The sequence below is a fragment of the Eschrichtius robustus genome, chromosome 11, assembly GCF_028021215.1.
Source record: "Eschrichtius robustus isolate mEscRob2 chromosome 11, mEscRob2.pri, whole genome shotgun sequence".
NCBI lineage: Eukaryota > Metazoa > Chordata > Mammalia > Artiodactyla > Eschrichtiidae > Eschrichtius > Eschrichtius robustus.
This window is the reverse complement of record NC_090834.1, coordinates 86,624,279-86,651,071: the sequence shown is the minus strand read 5'-3', so window position 1 is coordinate 86,651,071 and position 26,793 is coordinate 86,624,279. Positions and strand designations below refer to the sequence as shown.

General features: G+C 36.1%; 2 protein-coding genes across 7 annotated transcripts in view; one reads left to right on the top strand and one right to left on the bottom strand.

The window, feature by feature from the left end:
- DNAJC24 (DnaJ heat shock protein family (Hsp40) member C24) overlaps positions 1-19,801 on the bottom strand; it is a 63,418-nt gene extending 43,617 nt beyond the window's left edge. For 2 of the 3 annotated variants that reach the window (XR_011075390.1, XM_068555104.1), the window contains exons 1-2: positions 19,712-19,801; positions 18,773-18,916 (exon numbers count right to left, since the gene is read on the bottom strand). Coding sequence is in view for 2 of the 3 variants with exons in the window: in XM_068555104.1 (XP_068411205.1) it covers positions 18,773-18,883 (111 nt within the window). In the remaining variant the exon portion in view is untranslated. Of the gene's footprint in view, positions 1-18,772; positions 18,917-19,711 lie in introns of those variants that run through there. The other variant, XM_068555105.1, reaches the window with a different exon arrangement.
- A 38-nt stretch (positions 19,802-19,839) lies between these two features.
- The window catches only part of DCDC1 (doublecortin domain containing 1), a 476,122-nt gene continuing 469,168 nt past the window's right edge, over positions 19,840-26,793 (top strand). The window contains exon 1 of one of the 4 annotated variants that reach the window (XM_068555102.1): positions 19,840-19,923. Coding sequence is in view for 1 of the 4 variants with exons in the window: in XM_068555097.1 (XP_068411198.1) it covers positions 19,885-19,923 (39 nt within the window). In the remaining 3 variants the exon portion in view is untranslated. Of the gene's footprint in view, positions 19,924-25,930; positions 25,956-26,793 lie in introns of those variants that run through there. The other 3 variants (XM_068555097.1, XM_068555098.1, XM_068555100.1) reach the window with 3 other exon arrangements.

Here is a 26,793-nt window from a genome sequence, read left to right as displayed (position 1 = left end):
CTCAGTTGGGTTTGTCTGATGTTTTTTCAGGATAAGATTCAGGTTTTGTATTTGTGGCAGGAATATCACAGAAGTGATGCTGTGTCTGTCTCATTTACTTTTTTTTTTTTTAAACATCTTTATTGGAGTATAATTGCTTTACAATGGTGTGTTAGTTTCTGCTTTATAACAAAGTGAATCAGTTATACGTATACATATGTCCCCATATCTCTGCCCCCTTGTGTCTCCCTCCCTCCCACCCTCCCTATCCCACCCCTCTAGGTGGTCACAAATCACCGAGCTGATCTCCCTGTGCTATGCGGCTGCTTCCCACTAGCTAGCTATTTTACGCTTGGTAGTGTATATATGTCCATGCAACTCTCTCACTTTGTCCCAGCTTACCCTTCCCCTTTCCCGTATCCTCAAGTCCATTCTGTAGTAGGTCTGCGTCTTTATTCTCATCTTGCCCCTAGGTTCTTCATGACCATTTTTTTTTTTTTTTAGATTCCATATATATGTGTTAGCATACGGTATTTATTTGTCTCTTTCTGACTTACTTCACTCTGTATGACAGACTCTAGGTCCATCCACCTCACTACAAATAACTCAATTTCATTTCTTTTTATGGCTGAGTAATATTCCATTGCATATATGTGCCACATCTTCTTTATCCATTCATCCAATGATGGACACTTAGGTTGCTTCCATGTACTGGCTATTGTAAATAGAGATGCAATGAACATTTTGGTACATGACTCTTTTTGAATTATGGTTTCCTCAGGGTATATGCCCAGTAGTGGTATTGCTGGGTCGTATGGCAGTTCTATTTTTAATTTTTTAAGGAACCTCCATACTGTTCTCCATAGTGGCTGTATCAATTCACATTCCCACCAACAGTGCAAGAGGGTTCCCTTTTCTCCACACCCTCTCCAGCATTTATTGTTTGTAGATTTTTTGATGATGGCCATTCTGACCGGTGTGAGATGATATCTCATTGTAGTTTTGATTTGCATTTCTCTAATGATTAATGATGTTGAGCATTCTTTCATGTGTTTGTTGGCAATATGTATATCTTCTTTGGAGAAATGTCTATTTAGGTCTTCTGCCCATTTTTATTTTACACAAGTTTTGAAAATGATTTTTGGTTTATAACTTTATCATATTATTTAATTTTGAATATTCAGTATCTTTGTTCTACCTTTCTGTGCTCAATACTTTCATTTTCCCAGTCTAAGTCTTCTGCAATAAAGGTTCCTTTATGTTCTGACATTCTATATTTCTTTTAGTTAGGGTCTCTGAAATTCTATGATTCTTTTAAGCCAGACTATGAGACAAATAAAACAATGCCCTAACTACCCCTTCATGGATTTCCTATCAGCTAGACAAATCAGATCATAATTAGAAAGTTATTTTAAGATTTCTTTTTTTCATTTTCTGCAAAAGCAAACTGGGAACCATTTACACCCAGGTTAAACTTTAAAAGGATTATCAGTAATAGAATTTTAGGTAAGCCTGTGAAGGGAATATTTTCATCTTAAACACATGGCAAACTAGAGACAAATCACCACAGCCTTCTCAATTACCACTATTTGTTGTCTAGAGTGTATATGTTATATGAGTCAACAAAACAATCTTGAATCACCAAAACAATGTTACTTCCAGTATGGTAAACCAGGAAAAAAGTTCTCAGATATGAGGAGTCAAGTAGGTGACAACAAAAGACATAATAAAAGGAAAAAATAGAAGAAACAAATTTTAGAGCTGGCTTTAGAAAGTAACACAGTATAAGCAACACATTTTTTTAACAGATGAAACGCTGGCCCATAGTTTGTGACTTAAGACATATCTTAGCTTGCCTGGCACAATTTTAGTGAAAATGGGGAGGGTAAGGGAAGATGAACTTTTTCCCTCCCAGCTTTACTGAGATATATTTGCCATATAACACCGTATATAGTAGTGGTTATGTATTCTCTTAAACAGTGTAGCTAATTCACAGAATTGTTTTCAATTTTTAAAACATTCAGCCAAGGCTGTTAATCAAATCAGATTCCAAGGGTCGCGGGTGGTTATATTCGATTTGTCCTATAAGAAAGACTACTAATTCTCTCCAATTTCAGCTGCAATTCTGAGTTGCTTAGCACTCAGGGTTGCCAATGTTTCTAGTTGCTACATGTAACGGACTTCGTTTCAGTCGGCAGCCTTCCTGGCCCCCCAACAATATCTGCAACTGTTGGCCACACCATCTCTTTTCCTTGGTTTTAGTTAACACCCCTGCTCTTCTGGTGAGACTCCTATTATCTCTGGCCACTCCTTTTCATTCTTAGTGAAGAGCCATTCCCTAAGGTTCTGTCCTAGGAAGCTATGTAACACACTATATCTCCAGCCCCCTTGACCATAGGGTAATCTCATGGAGGCAAAGCTCAATGCATGGCTTTTAACCCCGACTTCTCGAGTTCTATCTGCACTGCCACTTGCCAACTGAAAATCTTCACATGGCTTTTCCACAGACACATCCCACTCCACTTGCTTTTTAATGAACCAAACATCTTTTCCCAGAAAACTTCTTCCTCCTCTGTTCCTTATCTTAGTTAAGAACATCACCTACCTACTGTGTCTTAAGTTCAAAATCACAAATTCATTTTCAACCCCCCATTTCCTGACATACTCAATCCATCACAAACCTACCTCCATATTCTCTTTCATCTCCCTCTTCCTTTCTACTCTCAATACGAATGCAACGGTTCAAGTCCTCATTGCCTCTTGGTGTAATTGTTACAAAGGCAATGTTCTCTCTGCCTCAAGTTTCTCTCCACTCCAACATATCTTATTTACAGTTATCAATATTACCTGCTAAAATATATATCTAATCTTGTTCAAAAATATCCTTAGGACTTGCAGAATAAAGTTTAAACTCTACAGCCTATATTCAAACCCCTATACAATTTGACTTACAACCAACATTCACAGCCTCACACTCTACTATAGCTCTTGGGCCAGTACACTGGTTCTCATCAATTTCCTGAGCATTCTTTGCCCCTGACTCTACTATACCACAAACTTCTAAAGAGAAGTCATGCTTTAGACTATATGCCTTCTTAGAAACAACATGCAATAATGCTCATACTTACCCATACTTGTAAGAGTCATAAGCCAGAAAGTTCCAAAAAAAAGTCTCCAAGCACCATCAACAAAAATCCAGGAGAATCAATAAGTGAGGATAATATCAGCCCCCAAAGTTCATTAATCAGAAGAAGGACGTATATCCATGAATTGGCAATGGCCTTTGGAAACCAATTATGACAAAGATGCATGGAGAAACAATAGCGAAAGGAGAGAAAAGAGACAAAAATTCAAAGGCAACAGAAGGAAAAGATAAGAGAAATAATGACTAAAGATGAGAAGAAGCAAGAGAAGCAATGAGAAACAGTTCAAAGAAAAATAATAATAGAAAACAGACACTGTGAAGATGGGAGAAAGGGGGATGGTTCAACAACAGGGCAACAGCATGGAGATACTCCACGTAGAGATACTCAACAAAGAAACATAACAGTCCTATAAACCTCAACAATTCACAGTACAGGAATAACAAAACACCAAAAACATGATGAATTGAGTCACCAATCAACCTAATAGAGCTAATCGCCTCTTAAGATTTCCTTTTTTTTTTTTCTAATTTAGAAAAATACAGGCTTTCCAAAATGGCACAGTATTACATGATGAGTAACAGTATCTCCAGAGCTGAAAAGTAACTCTCTATTCTAAGTCTGTTATTTCATTCACTTGCTAAAATCATTTTTCTTCTGAAATATGACACAGTCCCCTGTCTTCCTAAAGAAAATATATACATATCACAATTATATCTATTCAGGACAGAACAGTGCAGTGCTCATACTATTGCCCTACTGTGTAAGAAGTATACTATTAGACCCACAATAGAAGCCTTGCTACCATCTACAAATGGAGGAAAGTTTAAAACTGTGCTAACCTCAAAGCATAAAAATGGATGCTTCCTGAGCCCAGGCCTGTGTCTCAGTTTTCTTAATATTTTTCATAGTTAAAAAAAAATCTTAAGCACTGTTCTGCCTGAATGTGACTCCTGGGTCTGTAGTAAAGACTAGGGATTTCCAAACTTCAGTCATCCTTATACCATCTTTAAGATTTTTGCCATATTCTCATACTATTAATATTCTTATTTATTCTTGATAAACAGACTTTAACTCATTTTTATTACTCAGCTTCATTCTAAAACCAAGTATCTGCTGTGATATATATATATGTATAAATAAAGTATTTTATAGTAAAAATATAACTACTTACATAAAAATTGTTCACCTGCATACCATTTAAAATTATTTTTGCATATATCATCAAGAAAGTGTACCACACTTTAAGAAATAGTACCGAAATATACCATACTTTATGTATTTATGATTTACATAAGAGGAGGCTTCACTAAAAAGATTAAAACCTATATTTGCATCTGTATTCTAACCAAAAAGGATTTTTTGAGCTAATATGATTAAATGATTGCTGTATATTTTCTAAAGAGTAGTTTTGGCATTTCAAATTAAGCCATGTCATTAGAAGAAAGAATGTACTGGTAACATTACTAAACAACTAAGGAAATGCTTTAGAGAACCCATCTGCTAATACAACACTGAAAGATTTCATGTTACTTTAATTTAGCAACTTAACCAAATTTACTTGAGCAGTAAGTTATAGGTTGCTGGGTTTAAGATGGAGGATAGGTTAACTGTTCTTGAATTTATTCACATAGCAAGACCCCCGACTTTATGCGGTGCCTGGCATCCTTTCTTCTCCATTTCCTCACATACTATTGAGGAATTACCTCTCTCAAATTGTGTGTAGTCTTCCACAGCTAAAGTTTGCCTGCCGGAACAGAGCCCACTCCTGCAACTCTGAATTTTTACCAAGGCAGTCAGAAGCTCTTCATAGCGATGGTGGCAGTAGACGTAATAGCAATGGTGCACTGACCAGGCTGCCCCAGTTGTGAAACAGATGCTATGCATCCTGGTTCCTTTTTTTTTAAGCCCTTTGCAGTCCCCTTGGTTTGTTTCTCTTAGACATGAGCCCTCAGCCTCCTATCAATTCTCTGAGCCCCACAAAACTCTTCTAATAGCCATCTTTGTGCTTGGCAGGAGTTGGTTTTTATTGCTTGCAAAAAAGAAGCTTACAAAACAAAATGATGTTTCATGATTGAAAATGTAATCAATTCAGTTTTCAAAAGTGTCATCTAAGCTAGTACATGGTTCATCAAAAATGTTTTTCACCAAATTTTTTTGGATCAAAAGAATTTTTTTTGATGATTCATTTCACTGTTTTATACCTACAATGAAATAAAGTATCAGAAGTATAAGCTTACCTTAGGTTAGCCAATTTATTAACTGTAAAATCAAAATCTTTACCCTAACGAAACAGTCAAAAATTAGAAATAAAAATTTTTAACAATTTTCTGCTCATTTCAATGATTCAACTTGTGTCCTAAGACATTATTCAAAATAAAGAATCTTACAGAAATATTTCATGAGAAATGTAATCCATTATAAGAGATTTTCTACCTCATACCTTTAAAGATTCATTTTGTTTCCTTTTTCATTGAGGAATAATTTACATACAGTAAAATGTACCCATTTCAACTGTATGTTTTGATGAATTTTAAGAACTGTATATAGCCATGTAAGATCCACCAAAATCAAGATACAGAACAGTTCTATCACCTTCAGGCTTCCTCATGCCCCTCTGTAGTCAATTCCCTCCACCAACCTCAACCAGATACTTAAAGATTTATTTTTAGTGTTATCTATCTCTGTAGTAGCACTGAATTCAAAGAAAATCTGGGTCATGTATATTAAAGTGTCTTCTAGTGGGAACAGCCAAATCTTAGGGTTTTGGTGTAGAATAACATCCATACCATCATTTACAATAGCCAAGACATGGAAGCAATCTAAGTGTCCATCAATGGATGAACAGGTAAAGTTGTGTACATGTCTCCAACAGAATATTATTCAGCCATAAAAAGTAAGGGAATCCTACCATTTGCAACAGCATGGATGAACTCTGAAGACATTATGCTAAGTGAAGTAAGTCAGACAGAGACAAATACTGTATGATCTGACTTACATGTGAAATCTTAAAAAAAAAAAAAAATGAACTCATAGAAAAAAAATATGTGGTTACCAGAGGCAGAAGGTGAGGGAGGGGAACTGGAGGAAAGTTGTCAAAGAGTTACAAACCCCCAGTTATAAGATTAAAGTAAGTACTAGGGATGTAATGTACAACATGATGACTATAGCCAACACACTGCTATATAAGATACAGGAAAGTCGTTAAGAGCGTAAATCCTAAGAGTTCTTGTCACAAGGAGAAAATTATTTTCCTTTTTTCTTTTCTTCCTATTGTACTTTTATGGGAAGATGCATGTTAGCTGAACCTATTGTGGTAGTCATTTTACAATATATGTAAATCAAACCATCATGCTGTATACCTGAAACTTACACAATGATGTGTATCAATTATTTCTCAATAAAACTGGGGAAAAAAGGTCAAAAAACAGAGGCACAAATTCCGAAAAGGAGGAGGAATTCTCTCTGATATACCATCAATGAACAATGATTTAATAAAAATTGAAGTTGACAAGAAGGCCAACTTGGTACAATGTTGTTATGGTCTAGAAATAAAGTTTTAGAGAATGCTGACAGTCAAAAGAGGGTGAAAATGACAATGCAAGTCCTATCTGGGGGAAAGGTGCTTTCACTGATTAATCAGTCCTGTAAATACACAGCCATGTATAGATATAAATTCCTCATCTTCACTTTAAGAGATAAAAAAAACAAGCTGACATCTGACATTTTTCACTATCTTCCCAAACATCTATGTCTGTATTTTCACAGTACAAAAATCTATATTGACAATGATGACCCTTAAGTCATTATAAAAGGTTAAAGTGTTATTTTCACTGTGTTGGAAAAAACCAGAAAAGTGTCAACCTCCCGATGCTGAATTATTATTACATGCAACTATAAAATAACTGAGCATTTACTATGGAACAAGCATTGTTTTAAATGCTTTATGTATATAACTCATTTAAATCCTTCCAACTGCCCTATGAAATAGATATTTAGTTACTAAATGCCTAGAACAGGGTTGGCACATAGTAGGTATTCAATATTTGTTATGAATAAATAATGATTCACATCTATTTTGCAGATAAGGAAACAAGCTCCTAAATTACAGAGCTGGCTCAGAGTCACAGAACTACTATGTGGCAGTCAGAATTCAAACCCAGGAAGTTATCTCCAGAGCCCACATTTTTAACCCTTCACTATTCTGCACCTTTAACATAAATGCTACCTTTTCTCTAAAGATACAATCTATTATTGCTGTATATATGCAGTAGAAATATTAAGAAAAAACTGAAAGATTAAGAAAAAGGTAACTCTTACCTTTTTACTTTCCCAGTTTTCAAAGCATATATAGAGTATGTCATAATTTCTTGCCACTAACCAGCATGTTACTTAATTTCTGAGTCTCAGTTTCCAGGGATAATAATATCTCGCTTCACAGAGTTAAATAAATAAATGCACATAAAGTGATTAGAAGAGTGTCTGATACACAGTGTTGTGTAGTAGCTAAAATTATTACTTAATGTTCACTTAAAATGTCATTCCTACCATTCTTATCATGGAAGAGAATAGTTCATACGAAAGTAATTTATTGTTAAATACCTTGCACCCTGTACGACACCCAGATGACAGCTAAATAGTTAACCACATTAACAAAAATCTTAATGTTCATTACAAGTTACACTCTTCTGATTTTTACTTACAACACTCCCAGATTTTTTCCAAAAATTTCTCTTAATGCCTAAGTACTTTTCCTATGATCAAGATCACATCACTTTGCAGTGTAGTCAAAAGATCTGTTTAAAGAATTGTACTTAGCTCCCTTCTTTGCTGATGTGGTATTTTTCCCCCTATAGCACAGGAACCCTTTTTACTTTCTTTTTCAAGATGCTAAAATGTATTACATAACAAGCTTAATGTTAATCTATATATATATAATCACTTGTAATCAAAAGAAAACCTCTGAATGCCTACGTAAGTGTTAAAGGCACTTATATCCTTCCAACATTAAGAATATGAGCATACTGCACACTTCCGCCTCAAATTACATGGATTTTCTTTAAGATTATGGAACATACTGTAACAGCAGCATATAATTTTCCAACACAATAATTCTTTTGCAGTTGAAACGTATCCTGTAATATTATCAGCATCAATGGGAAAAGACCCCCAATTTTCAATGTGACAAAGCTTTTGGGGGGAAGCTTTATCCTCAGTTAACAGCAATTTTCACATGTATAACTGCAAAACATATGGGAATAATATAACTAATCATTCTTGACCCTAGACCATTTCAAAGCAATGAATTATCATTCAATGTACGTTAAAAAAAAAACCTAAAAACTAGTTTAAAAATTGATTCATAAAAAAAGAACAACATTGCGCTTTTATTAATAAATAAAGTCCCTATTAATAAAATGCTGCTGGGAAATGCTGATTTAATTACCTTTATTTTTATATAGTAATTTATTAGGCAACAGACTTAATGGTATGTGAAATAAATGTCTTTCGAGCTAATTCGGCACTTTACGTTTATATGTATCTTTAAAGCATTCTAAAAGATCTCAATTAGTTAATAAGAATTTTTTCAGAATCATGACCTTGCGTAAGTACTACATTTACAAAAACTGAAATAAGGAAACAGTATTTACTAAATCAACATGTACTGTAAACTTAGCAGCCTGCGATTTAGCAATATTTTATCCCAACAACTAATTATGTAGGAGGTGTTAAATTCAAAGTCTTCTGAACTTGGAAAAGTACATGTAATAAATGTGCCCTTTTACAAAATTAGATACAGAACAGTATTTGTCAAATGTAATTTTATTCTCCAACTGTTCTGTGACATTGTCGAAAAACAGACTAAGAAAATATATGGTAATTCAAATTGGAAAGAAAGCTTATGAACTTTAAACTATACTACTTCATTAACTGTACATGAATGAGGAGTTCCACTGAAATCCAGAAAACTGAAAATTATGCCTTTAAACAACTGTAAACCCTTTTGGATGGCAATTATGAGAAGTCTGATATAATAGGAGAAAGTCTAGGGGCAGAGGATATGTGATCAAGCCTAGGTTTTACACCTTACTAATTGTGTATTTCAGACAAATCACTTAACTAAGCCTTGGTTTTCTCAACTGCAAATATGAAGATAATATTACCTAGCTTACAGGACTGCTGAGAGGATAAAACCAGAAAAGATATAAAAGCATTTGTAAACTGTAAAGTATAAATTAGTATAAAGTACTATATACATGCTACTAATTATATACTTACTACCACATACTTCCTTGCCTTCTTAAACAGAATACACTGAACATAATTAACCTATGGCCATTAATTCTGAATATAAATTATCGTACTAAGCTGTAAATAGGGACCAAAGGCACCGTGACCCAGGCTAAAGGAGGCCAGGATATTAGGCTGATTGTTTTAATGCCACTTTATAGGTCTGGTTGCCTTCTGCACAGTTAGTTGTTGGCTGAGACTTCCTGCTGCTATCAGCACACTCAGCTACTGATAGGGAACCTTCCCAGAATAACGCTAGTTGGAATTCTCTCTCCTATAATTTGCTGCTCCACTTCCCCTTTCAACAGATAACTCTGTTTTCTCCTTCACAGAGAAAAAAAGAAACCACCAAATGAGAGCTCATCATCTTCCTGCTACCAAACTGACAAATGAATCAGCCCTTGGACCCAACTTTCCTTCTCTCCTTAACAACAGAGCCAGACCCCTCCCTTCTCTTACCTAAAGGGAACCCTTCCACCTATGCTTCAGATGCCATTCCCTTCTGACATCTGTCAGTTATTCTCTCTCCCTTACAACTTAAATCCCAAGCTTTCTCTTGGCTACTTCCCATAAAATTTAAACATGCTCAAGTCTCTCCATCTTCTAAAAGGAAAAGCAGGAAAAAACCTTTAATCACACTCCAGCTACCCTCATTCTCCTCAGCTGCCAGCTATACCTCTCTTAGAGAAATAACACTAAATGCACTTTTACTAGGGGAGGGTACCCAAGAGGAAGGGAGGCATGGCAGAGAGAAGGGGAGGCAGGGGTTACAATTAAGACAGTTTTGAAACAATAAGTAGAGTTAATCAGGTGCGGTAGGGGAAGGGGCACAGTGGACCAGGGAGAGACAGCAGTGGCAGGAACAAGGCCTCACTGGAGTAGGTTTGGGAGAGATAGGAAGAGAGAGATTGGAGAAAGGAAGCAGAGGCAACTTTTGGAAACAGTTTTTGCTGCAAAGAACAACAGAGTTGGGGCAAGAGGTGGCAGAAATGGGTTGAGAGAAAAGGTTTCTTTTCCAAAGATGGGAGAAATAATGGCACATTTTAATGCAGATGGGAATAATTCAGGAGAACAAGCCAGATTCTACAAATTCAATCGTTTCTTTAAATAGGGAGCTGAGGACTCAAAGAAACCTAATGAACCCAAATCCAAATGAAACGACCCTCCCTAGAAGAGAAAAAAAATCCATCACTGTTTTTACCTTTGGCACAGCAGTAGGAGCAGGAAACCAATACTGACACAGATAAGAAGAAAATGAACTTTAATTTTAAAGGCCAAGTATAGACTGGCATGACAATTTAGAATCCTTCGCCCTCCAAACACAATATAGATTCTGCACCCACCCACCAACTCTATCCTATAGGCCTCTGCCAAGTGTTCACAAGTAAGAATAGACATAGGGCAGGAGAGCCAAAAGTCACCCACAAAGCACACGCACAAGTGGCTTACTCAAGTCAGAAGGCAGGACTGCAGCAGTGAGAGAAACCCTCTAAGGAATCCAGACTTCACACTGAGTACCAGGCAGAGTCATCCACAGCTAAGGGAAGAACAGGAAAACTGAGACAGACCACTCCTAACATGCAGGGGACCTGCTGCAGTCCAAGGACAGGGCAGGAGAGCTGAGACAAATCCTGATGGGACTCAGATCTCAAGTTCTGCTACAGGGGCAGTTCTGATCCGGCTCAAACCATTTGAAGCCTATGGTGAAATGAATCACGAAAGCAACAGCATGCAAAAAAACTCAGCTCAATTACAGACCAGACTCACTTAGACTGCCACACAAGTTGCCTTACAAAGAAGGGGCACGCCCATCCCTGAGAATATAGGTATTCTTTACTTCAGTCTCTACTTTTCATTTACAAACAATTGTGACATTCAATAAAAAAATTATGAGACGTGCAAAGAAGCAAGAGAATTTGGTCCATCATCAAGAAAGGATACAGAACTGAAACAGGAGGGAAGGGGGCAGGGCACAACCTTTAAAAGAACGACACAGTCGTTAAGGATACGACAAAAACTGGTTAGAGGGCTTCCCTGGTGGCGCAGTGGTTGAGAGTCCACCTGCCAATGCAGGGGACACGGGTTCGATCCCTGGTCCAGGAGGATCCCACGTGCCACGGAGCAGCTAGGTCCGTGCGCCACAATTGCTGAGCCTGCGCTCTAGAGCCCGTAGGCCACAACTACTGAGCCCGCGTGCCGCAACTACTGAAGCCCACATGCCTAGAGCCCGTGCTCTGCCACAAGAGAAGCCACCGCAATGGGAAGCCCGCGCACCGCAACGAAGAGTAGCCCCCGCTCACAGCAACTATAGAAAGCCCACGTGCAGCAACGAGGATCCAATGCAGCCAAAAATAAATAAATTTAAAAAAAAAAAACAAAAAAAACTGGTTAGAACCAATTAGGCCCAAGATGGGGAAGATTCAACTTCTAGTAGACCTTGAGCCTCATTATACGCTTACTGGAATACATTAGCAAGCTAAATGACACACCCACCAGTGCCATGACAGTTCCAAGGCTAACCATAAAGGGCCAAAAAGTAGGCAGTGGCCCAATTCCTGGAAATCCCAGCCCTTCCCCAAAATAGCTGGAATAATCCTCCCACTTATTAGCCTATGAAATTACCGAGCCCATAACACTAACCACCCCATATTTCAGGGTCACTCTCATCTTTTGAGACAGACCACATTCTGTCTATGGTATGTGTATCTCCCAGGGCCTCTCGCCTTCTGAGATGGCCCACATGCTATGGAGTGTGTATCTCTCTCAACAAATCTCTTACCTATCACTTTGCCTCTCACTGAATTCCTTCTGTACTGAGACATAAAGAACCTGAGCTTCATTAAGTCCTGAGACCAGGTGTGCAATTTCAATCAAAAGACAGTGGGTTCAAGTCCCAGCCCATGGGTTCAAGTTGCAACCTGAGTTTTGGCTGACTAAGAGTCTTGGCCCATGGGTTCAGTTCCATTCTGAGTTTTGGCTGTGTTTGAGTCCCAGCCCGTGGGTTCAAGTCCCAATCTAAGTTTTTGCTGGGTTCAATTCCCATCTGAGTTGCGAGGTTTCAGAAGCAGACCCAGAGATGACCCAGATGTTAGAATTACCAGACAGGGACTTAAAAAAAAAAAACTGTATTAGAGTATCTAGTGGAAGTGGTGCACAACACTAGAAAGGAAAAGATGAAAGAGAGATGAAAACTATATAAAAAGAGACAGGAAAAATACTAGATACAAAAATTATATAATAAAGAGTAAGAATTTCTTTAGTGAGTTTATCAGCAGGTGGACACAGTAGAAGGAAAAATAAAACCAGTGAACTTGAAGACAGGTTCACAGAAATTATGCAAACTGAAATAAAAACAGGAAAAAAAAAAAAGACTAGGCGTGGGCTTCCCTGGTGGCGCAGTGGTTGAGAATCTGCCTGCCAATGCAGGGGACACGGGTTCGAGCCCTGGTCTGGGAAGATCCCACATGCCGCGGAGCAACTGGGCCCGTGAGCCACAACTACTGAGCCTGAGCGTCTGGAGCCTGTGCTCCGCAACAAGAGAGGCCGCGATAGTGAGAGGCCCACGCACCGCGATGAAGAGTGGCCCCCACTCGCCGCAACTGGAGAAAGCCCTCACACAGAAACGAAGACCCAACACAGCCAAAAATAAGAATAATAAATAAATAATAAATTAAAAATTAAAAAAAAAAAAAAAGACTAGGGGAAAAAAGAACAGAGTATCCAATAGCTGTAGTACAATCTAATATATATGTAATTAGAATCCCAAATGAAGAAGAAAGGAAGAATGGAGCAGAAAAAAAAAATGTGAAGACATAATGGCTGAAAACATTCCAAAACCAAAGAAAGAAAGATATCAACCAAAAATCCAAGCTCAGTTAACCTTAGATAGGATAAATGCAAAGTAATCACATTTTAGGCACATGCCAGAGAGACCACTAAAATCAAAGTATAAAGAAAAAATTTTGAAAGCAACCAAAGAGAAAGACACATTAAAAAGAGGATATGAATTACAGCTGACTTCTCATCAGAAACAACTGAGTAGGAATATTTCAAATAAAATAATAACATTATACTATGGAGTTCATAGCATATATGGACATAAAATATATGAAAACAAGAAGAAAAGGGAAGGAAGGCGGTAAATGGAAGTGTACTGTTGTGAGGTTCTTACACTGTGAAGTAATAATATTTTTGAAGGTAAATTTGATAACTTAAAGATACACATTATAATCTTTAGAATAATCACTAAAAAACATATATATTAATCGAAGCATAACTAAAAATTCAACAGAGGAAATAAAATATCAAAAAAAAAAATTCACCCAAAAGATGCTAAGAAAGGCAAAATAGAGGAACAAAGAGCAAACAGGACAAATCCAAAAAAGATTACAAATTTAAACCCAAACACTGTCAAAAATTACATTAAATAGAAATTAACTAGGGAGTGGGGGAAATGAGGTGTTGTTCAAAAAATACAAAAAAACTCCCAGTTACAAGAGGAATAAGCTCTAGGGATCTAATGTACAGCATTGTGACCATAGTTAACAATACTGTATAGTATACTTAAAAATAGCTAAGAGATCTTAAAATTTCTCACCGCACACACACACGCAAAGATAACTATGTGTAGTGACAGATAGGTTAACTAACTTATTGTGTTAACTATTTCCCAATATATATGTATATCAAATCATCATGTTGTACACCATAAACTTACCCAATGTTATGTGTCGATTACATCTCAGTAAAGCTGGGGGGAAAATGTAAACGGACTAATAACTGCCAATAAAAAGGCAGAGGTAGACAGACTGAAATTTTTTAAGATCCCAATTACTCACTATATACAAGAAAACACACATTAAACATAAAAGAGACACACTGAAAGTGAAAGGATAGAAAAAGATAAATCATATAAACACTAAGGATAAGAAAGGTGTGTGGCTACAGAAATATCAAAGTAGACCTCAGGAAGAGTACTATCAGAAATACAGAGGGGAATTTTACAATGATCAAAGGTTCAAATTCATGAAGACAATCTTAAATATATAGCTGCACATAATAAAAAGGATCCCAAATAAAGAAAACAAAAATTAACAAAATTAAAGAGAAAAACTGACAAATCCACAATCACAGTCAAAGACGTTATGTCCTTCTCTCAGAAACTGATAAAACAAATCAACAAAAAAAAAAAATCAGTAAGAATATAAAATATTTGAACAATGCTATCAACTTGACCTAATAGACATTTATAGAACAGTATACTCAATAACATCAGAATACATATTTTTCAAATGCATGGGAACATTCACTAAGATAGACCAGATGCTAGGCCATAAAAAAGTTTTAATTAATATAAAGGAATGAAATCATACCAAATATATTTTCTAATCACAACAGAATTAAATTAGAAATCAATAAAGAAAGTTCTGAATATTTTCCAATATTTAGAAATTAAACAATGTACTTCCTAGTAACCTACAGGTCAAAGAAAACTATTACAGGAGAAAGTTTAAAATAGTTTGAAATGAATAACAAAAAAACACATATGAAAATTTGTGGGATGTAGCTAAAGCAGTGCTCCTGGCTTAAGAGAAATTTATAACTTTAAGTGACTATGTAAGTATGTAAGAAAAGACAGGTGTACAATCAATGATGCGTGTTTCTACACTTATAAACTAGGCAAATAAAAGCAAGTAAGTAGAAGAAAGGATATCATAAAATTAAAAGCAGAGACCAAGTGAAGAGAAATGACAAACAATATAAAAATATCAACGAAGTAAAAGTTTGTTCTTGGCAAAGATTAAAGAAATAGATAAACCTCTAGCAAGCCTCATCAGGAAAAAATAGAAAACACAAATTACCAATATAAAGAATCAAAGGAAAAACATAACTACATAACTTACAGCAATAAAAGGAGAATAAGAAGATAGTATGAACATTATGACAATAAGACTTCTTAAATGAAATGGACAAATTCTTGAAAAACACAATTCACCTATGTTGACAAAACAGAAAATAGAAAATCTGAATAGCCCTATAGCCTCCAAAAATAATTAAATTCATAATTGCAAAACTTCCCCCAAAGAAAACTTCAGGCCCAGATGACTTCCCTAGTAAATTCTATTAAACATTTAAATAAGAAACAATGGCAATCTTACACAAACTTTTTCAGAAAAGACAGAAAATGGAATCATTTCCCAATTCTTTTATGGAGCCAGCATAACCATGATACTAAACTTAGACACAGACATACAGGAGAAGAAAAGTATACCAGAATACACCATGAACCTAGACATAAAAGAACAGCAACTGGAATCCTGCAATACATAAAAAACACAATACTTCATGAACAAGTGAGATTTGTTTATCCTACGTATGCAAAATAAGCTTAATATAAGAAAAATCAATATAATTCAGTATATTAATAGGTTAAATAAGGAAAACGAAAACATGCAAACTTCAATAAATGTAAAAAAACAAAATCTAATAAAGTTCAATACCCATTAATGATAAATACTCTCAGCAGCTAGGAATAGGAAAAATTTCCCCAACCTGATAAAAGGCATCTTAAAAAACACAGCTAACACTCTATTTAATAGTAAAATATTGAAGGTTTCCCCCCTAAAATCAGGAACAAGGCAAGGATATTTCCTCTCACACTTCAGTTGAACACTGTAATAGAAGCACATAACTAGTGCATTAAAGCAAGAAAAATAAATAAAAGGCATACAGATTACAAAGAATTAAAGCTCTCTTCATTTGCACATGGCATAATTGTGTTGGTAAAATTCTAAGGAATCTACAAAAACAGCTACAGGACAACTGACAAGCAAATTACCAAGACTGTGGGATACAAGATCAGTATATAAAAATAAACTACCAAAAACATTTCTAAAAACTAGAAATAAATCTAAAGAAAGATGTGTAATACTACACTGAAAGTTCTAAAATATTTCTGAGAAATTAAAGATGACTCAAGTTATGGAGAGATCTAACATATTCGTGGATTAGAAGACTCAGTATTGTTAAATATTATTAAATGTCCATTCTGCTAAAATGGATATATATTCAATATAGTCACAATTAAAATTCAAGCAGGATTTTTTAAGTAGAAATGTATAAGCTGATTCTAAATGTCTATGTACATGTAAGCAATCTAAAATAACCAAAATAAATTTGAAAAGAAAAATAAGATTAGAGAATTTAACTTTATGTGACTTTAAGACTGACTATAAACCTACAGTAATCAAGAAAAATGTATTAGTAAAAGGATAAACAAATATATTCAACAGAATAGGGTCCAAAAATAGACCCATCTTGCCAAAACAATCCAATGGAGAGAGGAAAATCTTTTCAATAAATGAGGAACAGCTGGATATCCATACTTACAGAAAAACAAAAACATGACTTCCTATATCACACGATACATAAAAATCAGAGGTCTAAAAGTAAACGCAAACTATATATCTTCTAGAAGAAAACACAGGAGAATATTTTCATAACCTTCTTAGAGAAGACACAGAAAGCACAAATCATAAAACAAAAATCTGATAAATTATATTTCACCAAAACAAAAAACTTCTCATCAAAAAGCACCATTAAGAAAATGAGCTGGCAAGCCATAGGCTAGGAGAAAATACATACACTACATACACGAGTTCAAGAATATATTTAATTTTTAAAAACGAGCCTTCACAAAAGCAAATTATACAGATGGCTAAAATCACATTAAAGAAGAGCTTAACATCATTAGCCATCAGAGAAATACAAAATAAAACCACAATCAGATTTCACTACAAACACAGGAGGATTGTACAGTGGTTCTCAATGAGATACAGAGGTTTGCAATTTTTAGAGCCAGGAGACATTTGTAGTTGTTACTGGCATCTAGAATGCTGCTAAACATCCTATAATGCACTGGACAGCCCCACGTAACAGTTATCCTGCCCAAAATGTCAATGGTGGCAAAACTGAAAAACTCTAATAGATTAATTGAAAGAGACTAATAGCATCAAATATTGGGGAAGATGTAGAGCAACTGGAATTCTCTGATACATTACTAGAGGGTATGCAAAATGGTTCATTCACTTTGTTTGACATTTGACAGACATTACCATATTAAGTGCAAATGGCTTCTTGTCAAATTAAACGCCAAATGGCCTACAAGGCCCTGCATGATCTAAACCCAGTCTACTTCTCCAGCCTCATCTCTCAGTTAACTAAGGCACAAGGATGATACAGTATTAGGAAAGTTTTCAAAAAAGTCTACTTGATTTTACTGACAGAAATATAAAAAATCCTGAGACAAAAGAAACCTTAACATCATTTAGCTCAACTTATTACCTAACACAGGGATAAATAATACATTCTTGACAGTGAAACATCTACTGTCTCTCACAATAAACACTAAGTTATGGCAAAAATCTCACAGATCTATTTGATAAAAACTAGAGAAACAACTAATGTTATATAAGTAATGGTCCTCTACTCTTTTTGTAAACTGAGTTAACTGGAGACCATTATAGTTAGTGATACTGCCTTAAGAAACCTCACAATATAGGCTGAAAAAATTAATATGGTAGTTTAGAAAGATACTATCTATTTATAAATACCACAACTCATTTCACAAAAGAATGGAATCAGGTGATGAACAGTGTTTAACTGGCCTAAGTCAGTATTATTCAATAAAAATATACTGCAAACTATAAATGCAAGCCACATATGCAATGTTTAAAAAGCAGATGAAGTCAATTTTGATAATACATTTACTGTATATGCAAATATATGCACATATATTATGTATAAAATATGCAAAATGGCCAATATATGCAAAATATTATCACTTAAACGTTTAATCAACAAAATTTTTAGACTATTTTATATTCCTTTTCTGTACTAAGTCTTCAAAATCCAATGTGTGTTTTATACTTACAGCACACCTCATTTTGGACTAGCCGAGTTTCGAGTGCATAATAGCCACATGTAGCTAGTGTCTACTGGATGCTAATGTCGCTTATAACATGACACACTTCAAGGAATTTTACATGGATTATTTCATTTAATCCTCCCTGAGGAACATACAGGGGAAAGTAACTTGTCCAAGTTCTCAAGGTTAGTTAGGAGTAGAATCAGGATTTTAACTTAATCAGCATGACTCAGATCTGGTCCAAACCACCATGCTATCCCACCTCAAAGCAACTTTTTTCTTTTACAATATTACTGAAACTTTCAGTTAACCAAATTAATACTCTGATTCCTGCTGTGATACTACATATTCATTTTATGGACACCTAAATTTCCGGTCACATAAAAAACCTGATTTTCCCCGTATGATTTAGAATCTGAAAGAAAAGACTTACCAATAATATGAGTTTTTGATACTTTTGTTTCAGGTCTGACACACTTGCAGATGGGTCTGCCTCCAGAATGCTGTACCAATCCTTTTTTGGTATCTGCTCAAATGCCATCATCCCTCGAACAAGAAGTGGGCCTTCTCAGATCAACTGAATAGAAATATTAATGACAATTATTACGGTTTGCGTGTATCTAAGAATTAACTAGGTACAGCTTCCCTAAGTTCTGTAATATTTAATTAAGTCACGATTATAATGCAAACCTGAAGCATATATTTTCATTTAAAACGCCCCAAGAATTTCATGTATGAGTATACAGACAAGTGTGGAAAACCTGATAAATGTTTCATGATATACGCTTACATCTTAAATTAATGCGTATACAACAGCATAAAAAAAATAGAAATCGATGATGAACCCGAGCGGTGGATGACCCTCTAAGAAAGGTTATTTCTGCTAGTCTCTTGGTAAAAGCGACACACAGTAAGTACTCACTAAACACACTAGAGTTTAACAAATGTTTACAAAAAGAATAAATATTCTTAAAAAGCAAAACGAAGAATTAAAATGAATTTGGGAGCATTCCCTCTTAATGTCTCCAGTTCACTTCTTTTCTTCCAGATTACCTTAAAAGAATAACATGCGAAATTGGCAGTCAGCACCGGCAGGTAGAGAGCAACAATCCCTCGGTTATCGGAGAGGCCCTCACACCTCGCAAAGAGCTCCTGAACCTGTTCACTGGAGGACACGGCGGCCCTCCAGCAACCGAAAAGACCCCTCTAGGAGCCCCAGAACCAGGAAACCTCTTCCCACAGCCACGAACTCAACGAGACATCCGGGGCTTCCTCAAAATTGAGATTCGGAAATCCTCCGCATTCACAGTCGGCTCTGTAGCCCAGCCACAGGCCGGTACTCTCTCCTGGCTTCACTCGATATCAAACTTACCAAACTTAGTAGAGCCACATGCGCTCACTCCTCTCCTGCCGTCAGCCAAACCTCGTAATCCGTTTCTGCTTCCGCCGGAAGTCATTGCCCTGACGCGATCACGTTTCTAGCCGAGCCGCAGTGGCTGAGGCACCGATCGGAAGCGCCGCTCCGCCCCGCTGGACGCGGTCGCTATGGTAACCCAGTCGCCGCTTCCACAGAGTTTACCAACCGTAAGTGCCCGAGCTTTGGAAAAAGGCGTTCTTGGCCTCGTTCTAACTCGCTCTTATCCGGGCTCCCCGAATGTCGCTTCTCTCCTCTGCCTCAGCGAGCACCCCCATCCCCCGGGCTTCATCCGCCTTCCCCAAAGCTTCCTCGGCCTTCCCCTAAGCTTCCTCCGCTTACTCTACCCAGCGCCGCTCCCAATTCTTTCGTGGTTGGCGAACGTAGTACTATGGCGGGGGATGGGGGGTGAAGTGGGGGTACTGTTGGGAAAGGCGGGATGAGACGGATGAGGAGAACTGATTCCTCCCGTCTCCCAAGACTTCCTTTGGAATATTCTCATTCCAAAATTAAGAGAACTGAAACCTATACTGAGTAAAGTTTTTCAGTTTTTTTTTTAAATTTTATTTATTTATTTATTTTTGGCTGTGTGGGGTCTTCGTTTCTGTGCAAGGGCTTTCTCTAGTTGTGGCGAGTGGGGGCCACTCTTCATCGCGGTGCGCGGGCCTCTCACTGTCGCGGCCTCTCTTGTTGCGGAGCACAGGCTCCAGACGCGCAGGCTCAGTAGTTGTGGCACACGGGCCCAGTTGCTCCCTGGCATGTGGGATCTTCCCAGACCAGGGCTTGAACCCATGTCCCCTGCATTGGTAGGCAGATTCTCAACCACTGCGCCAGCAGGGAAGCCCAGTTTTTCAGTGTTAATGTTTTTTTCTGGAAGAGATGTTCAACTTAGTTATTTCTTTTAGATTTTAGCAACCAACTTGAAAAATGAAAACTTTTCAAAATCCTTTCACACTTTTAGCAAGTCGTCCTGTTCCCAGGGTAGCCATGCTATCTTTCAAGCTCACAGAAAAAGCAGAATAAAACGCTCGCTTTGAGACTGTTGCTGGGCACTCCAAATGGGCACTTTTTTGTTAGCTTTTTCCTTCTTCCCTCTCCCTTTCATTTGTTCAGTTGTTCCCTTGTATTATCAAACCTCTGTGCTGCTTACCTTATATTGACTATTCTTTCCTGCATTGTACCTGGAGGTGAAAATTCATCTTAGTTCTCCGCAGCATGATATAAATCTCACTTGGAGATGTTAAGGTAGTTTTGTTGTTGTTACTGCTTAGATTTGCTTTCCTTCTTCTTCTTTTATCTTTCTTCTACCAAACTTCCGTTTGAGAAGCCGTCAAGACAAACCCTAAGCATATTGAAGAAGATATTTTGATAAGGTCAATTATTTAACGATGGTATGAACTATAAAGAATAACTGGATGATACAGGAAAGTTTAAAAATCTAAAGAGAAAAGTATAGTTTAGGTTCTTCATAGGATTTTGTCATGTTTAAGGGCAGACACAACGAGCATTATACTAAGTCAGAGGATCTGGTTTTCAGTCCTGGTTCTAACATACCTTCTGTGTGGCCCTAAGGATACCTAAAACGACAGATTTAAGTGTTCTTCTGAAAACCTTCCTATACAGTACTATCAGAATGGCACCCACTTGAATTTTTATAGCCCTCAAACTTCCCTTTTCCACTGCATAGTCCTTCTTTGTATAGATAGTTATGCTCAGGCCCTTCAGTTTTTATAGAAAGAGCACTTTATTTTCATTTATGAATCCATTAGTGTATTGTGTTATCTCTTTTATTCCTTTTTTGAACAAAATTCTGAAAACTCTAATCACAGTACCTCAATTTTTTCAATTTACATTTATATATATATATATATATTTGAATATAGAAAGAGATACACATTTTTTGTCCCCACCAAATCCCAAATGTTCTTTCATTTCATATCAACATACTTTAGTTTGCATCCCTAAAGCATACTTTAGTTTGCAACTTTTTCTTTCATCTCCATAAAGTCATTATTCCACCAAAATTATCAATAATTCATTGATGTTATCCAAATCTAGTGCTTATTTATATTTCCCTAGTTGTCTCAGAAATGTCTTTTTATGGTTGATTTGCATGCGTCACGATCCAAAATCTACACATTGCAATTGGTTGTTCTGTCTCTTAAATACCTTTTAAGCTATAGCAGCCCCAGTTCTTTACTACTACTACCTTGTTTTTTATTCCTTTTTCTGCCATTGGCTTATTGAAAAAACAGATCAGTTGTCCTACCATCTGAATTTATACCAGAATAAACTTGTTTATTTATACAAGAATAAACTTCTTTAAATACTTTAAACACTTTTTACATAAATCCTTGCTCATTAGTCTTCCTTCATTTTTTCATTTTTTAGAGCACTACTGTCCAATGCAAATACAGTGTAAGCCACAAATGCAAACCACACATGTGATTTTTTTTATAACATCTTTATTGGAGTATAATTGCTTTACAATGTTGTTAGTTTCTGCTGTATAACAAAGTGAATCAGCCATATGTATACATATATCCCCATATCCCCTCCCTCTTGCCTCTCCCTCCCACCCTCCCTATCCCACCCCTCTAGGTGGTCACAAACCACTGAGCTGATCTCCCTGTGCTATGTGGCTGCTTCCCACTAGCTATCTATTTTACATTGGGTAGTGTATACATGTCAGTGCTACTCTCTCACTTCATCCCAGCTTACCCTTCCCCCTCCTTGTGTCCTCAAATCCATTCTCTATGTCTGCATCTTTATTCCTGTCCTACCCCTAGGTTCATCAGAACCATTTTTTTCCCTTAGATTCCATATATATGTGTTAGCATACGGTATTTGTTTTTCTCTTTCTGACTTACTTCACTCTGTATGACAGTCTCTAGGTCCATCCACCTCACTACAAATAACTCAATTTCATTTATTTTTATGACTGAGTAATATTCCATTGTATATATGTGCCACATCTTCTTTATCCATTCATCTGTCGATGGACACTTGGGTTGCTTCCATGTCCTGGCTATTGTAAATAGAGCTGTAATGAACATTGCGGTACATGTCTCTTTTTGAATTATGGTCTTCTCAGGGTATATGCCCAGTAGTGGGATTGCTGGGTCGTATGGTAGTTCTATTTTTAGTTTTTTAAGGAACCTCCATACTGTTCTCCATAGTGGCTCTATCAATTTACATTCCCACCAACAGAACAAGAGGGTTCCCTTTTCACCACACCCTCTCCAGCATTTATTGTTTGTAGATTTTTTGATGATGGCCATTCTGACTGGTGTGAAGTGGTACCTCATTGTAGTTTTGATTTGCATTTCTCTAATGATTAGTGATGTTGAGTGTCCTTTCATGTGTTTGTTGGCAATCTGCATATCTTCCTTGGAGAAATGTCTGTTTAGGTCTTCTGCCCATTTTTAGATTGGGTTGTTTGTTTTTTTGATATTGAGCTCATGAGCTGCTTGTATATTTTGGAGATTAATGCTTTGTCAGTTGCTTCATTTGCAAATATTTTCTCCCATTCTGAGGGTTGTCTTTTCGTCTTGTTTATGGTTTCCTTTGCTGTGCAAAAGCTTTTAAGTTTCATTAGGTCCCATTTGTTTATTTTTTTTTTATTTCCATTTCTCTAGGAGGTGGCTCAAAAAGGATCTTGATGTGATTTATGTCATAGAGTGTTCTGCCTATGTTTTCTTCTAAGAGTTTTATAGTGTCTGGCCTTACATTTAATCCATTTCACACATGTGATTTTAAATTTCCCAGTAGCTACATTAGGAAAATAAAAAGAAACAAGTGAAATGGATTTTAATGATTTATTTATTTAACCCAATATATCCAGAGTATGATCATTTCAAAATGTAATCAGTATAAAAATTATTGAGATACTTTACATTCTTTTTTCATACTGAAGTCTTCAAAAGCCGGTGTGTATTTTACCTGTACAGCTCACCTCAATTTGGACTAGCTACGTTTCAAGTGCTCAATAGCCACATCTAACTAGTGACTATCAAACAGGGCAGGTCTAGAGGATAAAGTCCTACCTCCTTAACCCAATATTCCTCCCCAATGTGATCCTACTTTTCCAGTCTCATCACCTATTACCTCTGTACATGAAACAATTAAACAATTTGGATATTTTCTTGGTACTTCATAATTTTGTTCAGATGGTTTGATGGTTCCTCTTGCTTATAACACCATAGCTCTTTTCTTCCTCCTATCAGTTTTATTCCTCCTTTAAGACCTATCTGTTCCATCAAGTCTTTTATGGTGGCCCAGTCCTTAGAAATTACTTCCTCCTCTCAACTTTCATAGCAGTCCTGGATGTACTCCACATTTGTACTCATCCTAAACCACAGGGTATTGTTACACACTTTCAGATGTATGTTCTAATTTCCAAATCGGATTGTAAACTCTCTGAGGGCAGGAACACCTCTCAGAGAAACTAAGCACCTGCTTTGTTGCCGCATTCTCTGGAATTCTAATGATGTGTGTCTACAGTAGTTTTGTTTCTCACTATTTTAAGAAGGTAATTTATTCATTTTATGTAAAACAAATATAGCATAAATATAAACTATGTTAGCATAATGGTTATGAGCATGAATTCTGGGGTCAGACTGCATAGGTTTGAATCCAGATTCTGTCTTGTACTGGTTAAATGAACACTTGAAGTTAATTAATCTCTGTGCCTTAGTTTCTTCCTCTATAAAATAGAGATAATAATAGTATCTCCTTCATAGGTTTGTTGTGAGGATTAAATGAGATAATAGTGTCTGAAAGTAAGTACTCAGTGAAGATTAGCTATTGTTATTATTAATAATGAAATATTTATTGCTCAGCTTTGATATATTAGAACATTAAGAATTCATAACAGTATTTTAGGAGTTTCCAAACAGAGCAAATGAAAGCCACAAACAATTGAATTGGAAAAATGAAACCAAACCCAAATGTTTGTTGAACTGTAGTTTGCCAGATGCATTAGAAGCATGGGCAGAAACCTCTTAATTCCTGTGTCATCAGCGTCTAACATAAACGAAGAAGGCATACATCAACTATTTGATTTCAAGATGATTCATCAAGTACTATATCTAGAGTTAGATATAGATGTAGATGTAAATATAGTTATATAGATATAGCAGAGGTTTGAGACCATTTGTTGTAGTGATAGCAATCACATTCTTATTCAATTTATCACTTTAGTACTTGCCTACACATAAACTTACTAATGTCCACTGTACATTAACAAATTCTTACCTTGAGATCATATTAGTAAATTGTGCTTCTTATTGATGGATATTTGCCATATATACAGCATACTGCTGTTAAATATTTCTTAGCCTAGGATTATACTGATATTTACTTAGCTCTTTCTACTGGTTTCATTACCAACTCTTCTTTAGTTTCCTTGATCTTATTATCTCTGAATTTTTAGGATTTTTATATCAGTGAACTAAGCTATATTTATTTTTAAGTACCACAGAATATTATGGTTATATACTGAAATTAGATGATTGCCCCTAGAGCAACTTAGAGTCTATTGGCTAGTGATGAGATTTAAAAAAAAACAAAAACAAAACCACAATGACATAGTACATATATAGCCTTCATTCACTTATTCATTCACTCAACAAATATTTATTGTCTACTAGGTGTCCCACACTGTTACAAGAAACACAAGACAGAGTTGGCTGTAGCCCTCTCAAAAATCTTAAAGTTTATCTGGGTAGACAGACAAGCAACTGAAATAACTGTGCCAAGTGCTATGCCAGAGGAAATATAGGTTATTTAACTGCTGCAGTTAATAACTTGCAGTTATGCGAATAGAATAAGGCAGATTACTTGAATGATTGAAATCCTTGTATCAAAATGAGGCTAATCCAGGAAGATACATGGAAGTGCTAAATTTTAAATAATGCTGTGACAGAGAGGAGAGATGAATGACTAGAATTAGAGAAATTTCCTTTTTTTTCTTTTTTCTTTTTTTTTCGCCAATTACCATAAAGGTTTAGACAGTATTGAGAATCAGCTCTAATGAACGATCCTATCTCATCTTTCGGGAGTGGTTTTTCATTTTTGCATTTTTTCCTTTCTCTGATTGTCTTCACTTCATCTATTCTCTCTCTTGTCTTTGAGCAGTAATCATCAGTGAACATTCATTGAGTTTAAGCAAGGCAGTGCACTAAGCAGGGGAGACAAAGAGGTAAATCCTTTTCCCTGTCGCCACACCTGTTGCTGTGTTTTTCTTGTGTGCTTAACTTCACTTGTGTCAGTGTTCTTTCAAGCTGGTTTTGGACTTCTTAAAAGTCTTTATCTTATCTGAATTTTTTGTGTCTGTCTTCCTAGCTTCTTCACATCTGATGTTTTAATCGTTCCATGAACCTTTAAAGACACTGAATATAATCCATCTTCTGTTTCTCTTTAGTAATCATAATAAATACCAACTTATTATTTCCCCATTCACTTCTTTACCCCTTTCTCATTGTCTGATGACCACTCTGAAACCTTGTAATGATCTCTTCAAACCATGCAGTGATATGCATTTATATGCTCTATTTTTTAAAGCATCCCCTCTTCTACATTTTAGTTTTTTAAACCTGAACTTTTTTAAGTTTATTTTTGTCTGTAATTGACTCACAGAAGAAAGGTTAATTTGAATGATCAAGGGGTGTTAATTTGTGGGTTAAAATGTGTTAAACAGTTGATATGAGCCTGTTTAAGTCAATTAAAGAGTATAATGAAGCTGTTTCTAGAGTGTTAAGGAACGTTTTGAAGTCAACTTGGAATTCACTCCTGTGTATCAACCAAGGCACCTGGCTAAACATACCATTGCACTTAGGTTTTTAAATTTGTTTATATTCCAATAGATACAAATAGGTTTACATACTTAGAAAAAGTTTGACTTTGTTAAGATTCTTACGTTTTGCTATAGGAAATAAATTCATGATTTAATTCATTAGCAAAGTGAAAAACATAATTAGTAACACTGTTATCTTTGTTACTCTCGTATTTTTTTCTAAAATAAAGTGCAACTGAACTCT